At 36.4% G+C, this 11,615-nt stretch overlaps 1 protein-coding gene across 1 annotated transcript in view; it reads right to left on the bottom strand.

The window, feature by feature from the left end:
* NUP35 (nucleoporin 35) overlaps nucleotides 1-10,093 on the bottom strand; it is a 40,346-nt gene extending 30,253 nt beyond the window's left edge. Inside the window, exons 1-4 of the mRNA XM_021702967.2 lie at nucleotides 9,979-10,093; nucleotides 6,766-6,936; nucleotides 3,387-3,514; nucleotides 1,153-1,219 (exon numbers count right to left, since the gene is read on the bottom strand). Of these exons, the coding sequence (XP_021558642.1) occupies nucleotides 1,153-1,219; nucleotides 3,387-3,514; nucleotides 6,766-6,936; nucleotides 9,979-10,018 (406 nt within the window). The 5' untranslated portion in view covers nucleotides 10,019-10,093. The remainder of the gene's footprint in view (nucleotides 1-1,152; nucleotides 1,220-3,386; nucleotides 3,515-6,765; nucleotides 6,937-9,978) is intronic.
* Between the last annotated feature and the right edge of the window lie 1,522 nt (nucleotides 10,094-11,615).

Here is an 11,615-nt window from a genome sequence, read left to right as displayed (position 1 = left end):
TTAAGCCACCTTTAAGTTTGTAGTAATTTGTTATGGCAGCAGTAGAAAATTAATATACTACCTTATTTAAATCTATAAGCCCTGACACCCCCCTTGCCCCCTTTGCTGCTTAACTTTCCTCCATAAAATGCATTACCTTCTAACAAACTCTACAATTATTTTATCTATAAATGTAAATTCTGTAAATAAATGCAAGCTCCACAGAGGCAAGGTTTATATATTTTGTTCAGTTTCCCAGTTCCCATGAATATATGTATTCATATATTTGCTGAGTGAACATTTGACAGATTATATGAATATGTAAGAAGATTATGCTAATGATGATGCTGATGGTGATAAAAATACCATTAATCTTCAAGAAAAACTACATATAATCAGTGGTTGTTTGCAGTTAATGACATTTAGATTTATAGGTATGCATTAACAGCTTTCGAAACACCTTTATTCCTCAGTCTCTGTATTCCTTTTCTTCCCAATTGCAACACCTCTTTTTTAAATTACAGTTTTTAGTAATTCAGAAGACACTATTCAGTATGTATTTTTGGGGGGTCACCTGGGTGGCCGACTCTTGATTTCGACTCAGGTCATGATCTCAGGGTCATGGGATTGAGCTCCACAACAGGCTCCATGCATGGAGTCTGCTTGAGATTCTCTCTCCCCCTCTCCTTCCGTCCCTCCCCCACTCTTGCGTGCATGCTCTCTAAATAAATAAAAATCTTTAAAAAAAAAAAAAAAGTGTGTGGGCGCCTGGGTGGCTCAGTTGGTTAAGCGACTGCCTTCAGCTCAGGTCATGATCCTGGAGTCCCAGGATCGAGTCCCGCATCGGGCTCCCTGCTCAGCAGGGAGTCTGCTTCTCCCTCTGACCCTCCCCCACTCGTGCTCTCTCTCTCTCTCAAATAAATAAATAAATCTTTTTAAAAAAAAGTGTTTTTTTTAAACTCTTAATATTTTGAGAATATCACATCCTACCTATAAATTCAGAAAAAAAAAAACCCAATATACAAAGTATTTCCTCTCTGAATGAAGTTACTAACATTTGAGAAAGTCTCCGAGTTTGAAATATAAAAGAAAAAATTTTGGCAATGATCAACAAAGTCTTATATTATCTCAAAGAGGAGAGAAGAGTCTTTGATGTTAAACAGTGTTATTTACCTGTTCCAGGAGTAGGAGTAGTTGTCATAACTCCAACAAGAGGACTCTGCATTACTGAAATGTTTGGCTACATGAAAATAGAATAAAGTGTTAAAGTAAAAGCACAAAGTTCTAAACATAACCATAACACAGTAAGCGTTGAAAGGTCTTATTTAACAGACAATTGCATGTCTACCAAGTACTACAGATGCCTCTAATTAGTTCACAATCTAAGAGTACTCCAACTCTTTTCCTTTTTAAGTTGAGCAGTATTAATCTAAAATATGCTAGACCCTTTAGCATATTATTTGTTTAAAATAAGCTACATCAGATAAAGGCACTATTTTTAGTAGAAAGTAACTCTGCTATTTGTTTTTAGTTCCTAAGGTATAGTATTTGAAACAACAGAGAGCATGGTGATTCTTCATATCACCAAGCTCACACAGAAAAATACAAAGATGGCAGAATCCCATTTTTAAACAGATATTTACAAACCATGAAATAATACAGATTCAAATCAGTCTATATAATAAAGACAGCACATCTCTGTCTCTACTAGTAGGAAGTTACAAAGCAGGAAAATTATCAATACTAATTCCTTTAAATGTGAGAAAATTAAAGATTAAACAGTTAAAAGTCCTTCTATAAACAAAGACAACAATATCTAATCAAGAGTAAGAATAGACTCTTTCTCCAGAAGTAAATATACAAATATAGATTCTTTTGTAACAAACTCTGATTAAGGAAATCTAAAATCTGGCTATTATCTAGCAACCAGAACCAAATGTTGAAATAATGCTAAGAGAGATAGAAAATACTTTATTGTTCAATTCTTAATGCCAGTTTCTTTCATGATTAGAAAGAGGCTGAGCAAAGCCTCAGGGGGCAAAACTAATTTGGGCTTTAATAATAATATTCTTACCAACCTTTAAGTCAAAAACATTCTCTACAAATTATGACACAAGGCTTTTAAACATGTTGAACATAGCAATAACTGTAAACAACCTTTGCTTTCATTGATCATCAGAGAAGTAATGAAAACTAGCATGAATTTATAAGCCAGTGGTTCTCATACCAAACTAAACATCTGATTTACTTGTCAACCTTTAGAAAAATATCCCAAGCCAGAATATTCTGATTTAGTTAGAATACCACTGTCCAAATATAACACAAGCAGTATAAGTAATTTTAAATTTTATAGTAGACACATTAAGAAAGTAAAAACAAGTACAGTTTATTTAATCTAGTACATCCAAATTATTATCACTTTCAATATGTAATTAACATAAAAAAGTAAGTGAGATAGTACATTCTTTCTAAGTCTTCAAAATCTGGTGTGTATTTTACACTTAAGTATATCTCAATTAAGTACAGGACTGGCCACATTTCAAGTGTCAACAGCCACACTTGGCCAGTGGCTACTGTGTTGGGACAGTAGAGCAGTTATAAAAGTGTTGGAGAGAAGGTAGGTGTTTAACACAATGAATTAATTTTGCTTTGCTTAACAAGTAGGCCCAGTATGCTAGGCGTATCAAGCCTATAAATAGTCAAAATTTACTGAAAGATGCTTCCTACCATTCTTAAACTTTCCAATAACTATGCTAAATTTGGTTTAGGGAAAGACAAAACATTTCTCCAAACCAAACAGCAGAAATGTCTTTATTCAAATAACTTATCAGTTTAACTGACACACTGTTTTAAGTCCTGCTAAGCACAGTAGTGACAGAACACTTGTGACTATACAGGCTACTAAACTTCATACTTAAAAGAAAAATCCATACTACCTTTCCACTACAAACAAGAGTTAACCACAGTAGTGTTAGCACAGCATGGCTGTTACAAACACTGGCTCTAGATTGAAGACTGCCTGGGCTTAAAGCCTGGCTCCACTGGACTAGTTGACAAATTACTTAAGCTTTCTGTGTCCTAGTTTCCTCAATGATAAAATGAAGCCCATAATAGCTACTTTGCAAATTCACCCTGAGGAAGGACCAACTGAAATAATAAGATCAGAACCTGTAAAACCACAGAATTACTGATATGAGAAAATAATCTGGTGTTCTATTACATTTTTAAGTACATTTCATGATAAACACAATTTAAGTAGATTCTATGATAAATGTCCTTAGTGCTTATTCTGTGCAACACAGTTACACTAAAGCAGACCTCAGAAAAACACTTTAAATTACTGATCCTCACTGTGCATCCACACAAAAACATGATCATTATGGATCATAAACGGGTATGTATGTCACCTGTCTTCTTGAAGTTAAAGGTGTTGATCCAAGTCCTGGGCTAGAAATATCATCATAGATACTTCTAACTGGTGGAGCTCCACTTTTATCTTTATGAGCTGGTACAACTGGTTGTGGTGATGACCCACCTACAATGTACAAAAAATACACTCAGGTGAGAAAAAATCTTCCACCTCTCTGGTAAAATTCTTTTTCACTTATTTTTAAAATACTGACTTAAACTCGTTTCATAGGGCTTTTCAAACTTTAATACACTGAAGAATCACCTGGGAATCCTGTTAAAATTCAGACTGATTCAGAACATGTGAAGTGCAGGCTGAGATTATGAATCTAACAAGCTCCCAGTTATGCAAATAAAAGGCTTCAGAATAAGAGAACAGAAATTTTAGTTTTTAGTAAATACATGTAGCTTTTGCTTTCTCTACAAAATCCTTAACATTGCAATACAAAACTTAATGCTATTCCTCACTTGAAAGTAGGTAAAAAGTTCCAGTTTGTATATACTTGAATAATTATAATCCCTTAATGTGGAATTTGACTGTCAAAATTAAATAGAGCCCATTCATGTTCCTCACAATAGAAGTCTATTTAAGTACATAATAAATATATAGGAAAAGGATCAACTTTGGGGGACATAAAGATGTCTTTACAAGTCAGAGAATCAGCAACACCAAACACTGAAACAATCCAGACTCTGTTATGACTTAATGTCTGAGCTTAAATAGTATAGTATAAGCTATTTAGAGCATAGGCTACAAAACAAGACTGACCTATGCTTTAACCTCCTGCTCTGTCACTTATTAACAAATAGGCTTAAGCAAGTTCTTTATTACATTAAGCCTCAGTTTCCTATTTTGAAAATCAGGTAGATACTACCAGTTATCCTTTAAGATTGACAAAAGAATGAAAGTAACATATAAAACACTTAGCATACTGCCTGGCTCCTAAGTACTCAATATATAGTAGCTACAATAAAAATACATTTAAAATATACATTTAGCCCTTGAAAAACACAAGTGTGAACTGTACAGGTCCACCTATACACAGATTTTTTTACAGTATAGTACTGCAAATGTATTTTCTCTTCCTTACGGTTTTTTTAAAAAGGATTTATTTATTTATTTTAGAGATAGAAAGGGAGAAAGTGTGCAAGTGGGGGGAGGGGCAGGAGAGGGAAAGAAAATTCTCAGACTCCCCGCTGAGCACGGAGCCCAACAAGGGGCTCAATTCCAGAACCACGAGATCATGACCTGAGCAGAAATCAAGATTCGGATGGCCAACCTACTAAGCCATGCAGGCACCCCATCTTCCTTATGATTTTCTTAATAACCTTTTCTTCTCTTTAGCTTACTTTACCATATGGATAGTTTATAATACATATAAAAAATATGTGTTAATCGACTATTTATGTTACCGGTAAGGCTTCCAGTCAATAGTAGGCTATTAGTAGTTAAGTTTTGGGGGAGTCAAAATTATACGAGTATTTTCAAGTGTCCAGGGGTTCAGTTCTCCTAACCCCTGCATTGTTCAAGGGTCAACTGTATAAAAAACAAAATCCTATCCAGAATAGGATTAAGTCAATTACTTCAAATACAATTTATATTATCCCTGATCAATCTTAATAATAAACCACTTTTTTTTTTTTTAAAGATTTTATTTATTTATTTGACAGAGAGAGACACACAGAGAGAGGGAACACAAGCAGGGGGAGTGGGAGAGGGAGAAGCAGGCTTTTTTTTTTTTTTTTTTAAAGATTTTATTTATTTATTTGACAGAGACACAGCGAGAAAGGGAACCAAAGCAGGGGGAGTGGGAGAGGGAGAAGCAGGCTTCCCGCCGAGCAGGGAGCCCGATGTGGGGCTTGATCCCAGGACCCTAGGATCATGACCTGAGCCAAAGGCAGATGCTTAACGACTGAGCCACCCAGGCGCCCCGAATTCAACCATTTTTGTAGCTAATTCTCATTACTCATAGTCAAAACTTCAATTACCTTTTAAATTCTTTCTTTGCTAAAGGAGTCAAGTAAGATATATGCTGCATTTAGGTATTGATATTTTATGCTGATAATTGCGAAATCTGTGTAAAAAAAAAAAAAAAACCCATAGTTTGCAGAGTAAATCCTTTAACTAAACAAGGTGAGAATCTTAATCACTGTGACTAGAAGTAGAATTCATATCTACAAATTTCAAATTACACTTCCTATTGTCACAAATGGCAATGTCTCATTCTTTTTTATGGCTGAGTAAAATTCCATTGTGTACATATACCACATCTTCTTTATCCATTCATCTATCAAGGTCCTAGAGGGTACTATGCTAAGTGAAATAAGTCAGACAGAGAAAGACAAATACCATGATTTCACATATACGTGGAATCTAAAAAAACAACCAAACAAACAAAACAAACCAGACTCTTGAATACAGAGAACAAACTGGTGGTTGCCAGAGGGGAGGTGAGTGAGAGGATGGGCAAAATAAAGGGGATTAAGAGGAACAAGTTTCCAGTTATAAAATAAGCAAGCCACAGAGATGAAAAGTACAGCATAGGGAATATAGTCAATAATATTGTAATAACGTTGTATGATGACAGACGGTGACTACACTAATGGTGAGCACTAATATATAAAATTTTCAAGTCAATATGTTGTACACTGAAACTAATATAGCATTGTATGTTGATTATACTTCAATAAAAAAACAAATTATAGGGGCGCCTGGGTGGCTCAGTTGGTTAAGCAACTGCCTTCAGCTCAGGTCATGATCCTGGAGTCCCGGGATCGAGTCCCACATTGGGCTCCCTGCTCGGCGGGGAGTCTGCTTCTCCCTCTGACTCTCCTCCCTCTCATGCTCTCTGTCTCTCATTCTCTCTCTCTCAAATAAATAAACAAAATCTTAAAAAAAAAAAAAACAAATTATAGTTATTTTGAGTAAATATCTGCTATTATCATATTTAAGATAAATTATTTAAATGCATTAAATTATTCAGTTGAAGTTAAATGACCATATTTCTTCCCCAGCCCTCCACACTTTAACATCTTTGATATGGATAATTTACAAAAAATGGTATCTTGGCATTGTATCACATTTAGTGCTTTTCTTCCTTAGTGGTACTTTAAATAATAGTGAGTTTTACAATCAAGGGCATCTTAAATTGGATGAGATGTAGTACACACAGTTTTAATGAGTGGTTCCTGGAATTAAAAGTAGCTTATACTACTTATACCTCTACTCCAAGAATCTAAAAATTAAAAATAGAGGCATTGCTTAATTTTTTAATTAATAAATGTGTTGATAAGGGTGAATGTTGTATCATTACTCTTTTTAAAATTCTAATACATGTATTAATAGTACTATGAAATTATTTTAAGCAATTTACCTACCTGCAAGTAAAGGTGATCTCATTTCCATTACTCCTACTGAAGGGCCACTGATTGATCGAGGTTGTGGAGTTACTGGAGCTGGCAAATCCCCCATTAAAAATCCAGGTAAGAACTGGGCATTAACCCCTGGCTTTGGAGATGTTGGTGAACCTAGCATCATTGGTTCAGATCCTAAATGAAGCAAAAAATAAAACGAAGGACCTCAAAGTTACAATATCTAACAAAAAGATCCAAGAATCTAGCATAAATAATTTTGAGAATGTAATCAAAACTTATATATTACAGAAGCACAGTTGAATTTATTATTTTAAAAGCCAATAAAAATTTCTGTAAAAATGTAGAAGTATTTATTAACAATATTAATCTGCCAGTTGTTCTTGTTTACATTATTTCAAAGGTTTAAGAATCAACATTTATTTTTAAATGGAAAAATTTTGCATTACCTTAAAAAAATTCTTACTACACACAGAATAACTTCTGGGTCAGCTTCTACTATGCAACAAGCAAAAACAAGGGCAGGGCGCACTAGTTACTTACAGAAAGTCTGAGCAAATCAAACACAATGGGTTTAGCTTGCTATATGTCCCATTTTTTTTCTTTCCCACAAAAAAAAACTGTAAATCATTTGTGTAATAAAAGTAAAATCATGCACACATTAGAGCACATATAAAATAATAGTAATGACTAGCATCCCAACTAAGAAACACTGATAAATTTGGAAAGTTTATTTTTTGGATCATTCTTTAAAGTAATTTTAAAGTTAGGAATAATGAACAAAAGTCTCCCCAACATAAAACCAATTTAAAGAGAGCTGATATTTCACAATCATCAATTCAAAATTAATTTTCACAATTTACAGGGTAGGTATTATTATTCCCACTATGAAGATAAGGAGTCTATAACCTACTCTAATTTCAGAGCAAAATAGCATGGTAAGGAAAACATGGGCCCTGGAGTCAGAGACCTGGGTTCAAGTCTCTAAGCAAAAAGGGCATAAACGTAACACTCAGTCACAGAGCTTTGCTTAGAATTATAGCAAATATAGCACTTGACCCAGTACCTAATATACAGTAAGTGCTCAGCAAACATTAGTTATTATTCTAAGGTTATCTTAGAATAGCAAAAACTAAGTGACTAAAATGTAAATGCAGAGTTTGCAATTTCTGCTTATGAAAACTTAAGTTTTCAACTATGTGACAAGCCTGAATGTGATTCATGGCACTCAGAAAGGTCAAACATTTGATGTATTATTTATAATGGTTAACTATTCCTTGACTTTTAAGCAGCCTCAAAAATTTGTTTCTTGCTATCCAAATGCAGTCAATTATTTACCCTTCCTCATTACAGTAGACCTAGATATTAACAATGCCAATGCAAGTGTACAAAAGAGGAAAAAGGCAAAGTAATTCAGGAAAAAATAAAGCAAATACTGAAATAAGTTGTGAAGAACTGTAACTACATTGTAATTATTTTAAAGTGCTATGTTACTATGTTACCATTACATATTTCCAAAGAACATACAGACCAAAGTCTAAACAATGGGATATTCTGAACAGATCTTTAGAAACCTATAGCAGTAAGTACAAAGTTTTAGGTACCACCAACTACCTCATTCTCCCATCCCCCAAAAGAAAAACACATATATGGCAATTGTAAGAAGAATTAAGTCAAGAAAAGTTCTGATATATACTGTGATACACTAGAAAGCACCAGAGTGAGGGCACAAAGGGGTCTTAATCCACCTGTTACTAACCACCCCTCAGTCTAAATTTCACTTGGAGAGCTATCACAGTGGATCCTGCAAGTCTTAAATTCCATTTCATGGTTTGTACACATAAAATGGTAAGTCCTAGGTCTTACTCAGCTAGCACTGTTTGCTCAAGTAACCCTTAATTTTAATATAACATTAGATGCTGGGAAAATTATTTATTCTTCACCTGCAATACCTGCAATATGTGGACTTGAACAATTAATATCAGCAAATGTCGGCTTTCTAACCAGACAATGAACAGGGACAAGTTTATTCACATTTGCAGCCCCAAGAAATAGTATGACTACCAAAATGTTTTGTTGAATAGAACACTTTGGAACTGGAAATGAATGGTCTCCTGCTCTCTAAAATAACACAAAACATCAATACCTAGACCAACATCTGTACATAAGTTTAAAGGTAGCAGAGTTTAAATGTCTGCACTGACATTATGCATTTAGTTTTTTATGACTAATACTAAAACAATTCAAGTTTACCCTAGTCTCAAAAGAAACATTTTGCACAAAGCATGGCAAGCACTAAACACCCTTCAAATCTAAAAACACCCAAAAAACTCATTCTACAACACATATCGCGCTTGCTCTCTTTTCCAAGCTCCGAATGTTGTAGCTTAATTTTCAAATGCGTCTCTGTGATAGCAATTTTCTGCTCTAAAAATTCTGACGGTTCTCACAAGTGCCAAAAGTCAGGGGGGAAAAAAAAGGAAATCGACATCCTGTTCACTTTTCTTTTTCAACCACAACATTTTCAGCAAGGCTCTCCGTTAAACAATGGAAATTTTTTAAAAAATTCATTACGTGACAGATTAGTAGAAAAGACCTCCTATAAAGTCACTTCCCCAAGATAAAGGCGGGAAAATGGTACGAACTGCTGGCCTCCTATTAACGCCAATATCTCCACAGCTATCATCAACGGGTTAAATGTCACACGATTCAAGTTTCTATTAATAACAGATTCCTTTTACAAGGCCCAGGAGAGGGAAAGAATCAAACAGGAACTAAAAGCCCTGGTGACCAAAGAACCGTAAACTGTAACCACATTCCAAGGCACCGCCCACCCACGTGTACGCCGGTCAGTTCCTTCCCACCAAAGCCTCTGCGAATCTGGGAACCCAGCATTGCGTCCCCAGCCCCGGGAGGGTCTCAGGTATGGGCAGGTCGAGCGCAGCCCCCGTGTGGGGGAAACAAAACGGCGTAGTAACCCCTCGACAGTCATTTCCACACCCTACCCAGAGCCCGCAGCTTCCCGGAGCCGCCTTGCTGGCTGCAGGGTGGCGACGCCCTGAGCAAGGGGACAACTAGAAACTTGGGGGTGAACCAGGGGCTTGTCCCCGCGACCGAAACTAGCAAAGAGCCTGATGACTACTGGCTTTCACTCTTGCTTGCTCCCAGGCCTACGGCGTGGATCGCAGCGCCAGAGAGAAAAAGCAGTTTTTCACTCACCCAACGTGGGCGCCTGCGGTTCCACAGCAAAGGCTGCCATCGCAGCACCAACTACACTTTGCCCCGGACCTTCCCAATTTTCAAAAATGGCGGAAACTCTCCCCACGGGTAAGAGCGCGCTGCCTTATGAGGTTGCGTAACTTCCGGACTTGCGCTGTACGTGTGCTGTGGGCGCTGCAGCCGTCATTTTGGAAACGGGCGAAAGTCTTTGCGCAGTCTGCATTTCCAACAAGCGTTTAGCGGGGAATGTGAAGAACCACGGTAGAACGATGGTTCTGGGGACGCTGTGCGCCTCCTGAGTTGTTGGTGCTTGAGTTTCCTGGAAGCACAAGTTCTTTTACTCACGGTTTTATAATTAGCGTTGAGTTTACCCAGTACCCTGTCATCTTTCAGCTTTTCCAAGGGACACCTGGAAAAATTACCGTAATGAAGCAGTTGGTGCCGTTTTCCAATATTGATTTCGGGCTTAGAGTATAAGTCCCATTCTCAAAGTGTACTTCCTACCGTCTCTATGCCATTTAAAAAAACACGTTATTATAGAGGCATAATTTAACATTAACATTAAGCATAATGCATATGCCTTTTTGTTACATAGAAAAGATTTTAAACGATGTATGATAGTAATGAACACACGTGAACCCAACACACTGGAGAACACTGTGTGCTCTTTCCATCCTCCCCCCACTTTGCTGCTTTTCTTTAGAGGGTCTTCAAATATAGGTTACACACACTCACATTCTATATCTTTATGTGCAAAAATATGTTTAGTTTTGCTAACTTTATGAAAATGATATGCTGCATGTATATATTTTGAGATGCTCTCTGCTCCATAACAAATTCATTATACTCTAAATATCCACCCATCCTCCCTCCTTCTTTCCTCTGGGATTTCCTGAAATCCCAAATCCAGCAAGAATGTTGTAATTGAGTGAGGCAATAACAATTCCAGCATTACTTAATTTCTGGCAAGTTCCCAGAAACCAAACTTAAAACCAATTTATTTTTTTTTTAACAGGTGTGGGGGTTGAATTGTGTCCTCAAAAAGGTATGTTCAAGGTCTAACTTCCAGTACATATATATGTGACCTTATTTGGAAATAAGGTCTTTGTAGATGTAACCAAGTTCAGATGAGGTCATACTACATTAGGACAAATTTGGCGGCTAAACCAACAAAAATTTATCTTTTATAGTTCTGAGGCCAGAAATTTGAAATGAGTCTTATGGGGCCAATATCAAGGTGTCAGCAAGACTGGTTTCTTCTGGAGGATTCAGGAGAAAATCTATTTCCTTGGACTCATAGCTCCTTCTTTCCAGTGGTATAGCATCTTCTATCTATAGCATCTTCTTCTATAGCATCATATCTCCTTCAAAGCCAGTAGTATAGCATATCTTCTACCTTCCTGACACTGCTTCTCTCTGCTTCTGGCATCACAAGCACTTCTTCTGTCGTAAACTCTCCCTGTCCCTTCCTCTGATAAGGACATTTGTGATTATATTTAGGGCCCACTGAGATAATCCAGGATAATCTTCTCACTTCAATATCCAGTTGTACTAAGTCAATAGTCATATCTGCAAAGCACCTTTTGCCATGTCAGGTAACATTCATAGGTTCCAGAGATTAGAGTGAAGATGCCTTC

The sequence above is a fragment of the Neomonachus schauinslandi genome, chromosome 3 (assembly GCF_002201575.2).
Source record: "Neomonachus schauinslandi chromosome 3, ASM220157v2, whole genome shotgun sequence".
In the NCBI taxonomy this organism is placed as follows: domain Eukaryota; kingdom Metazoa; phylum Chordata; class Mammalia; order Carnivora; family Phocidae; genus Neomonachus; species Neomonachus schauinslandi.
This window is presented reverse-complemented; position numbering and strand designations above follow the sequence as displayed.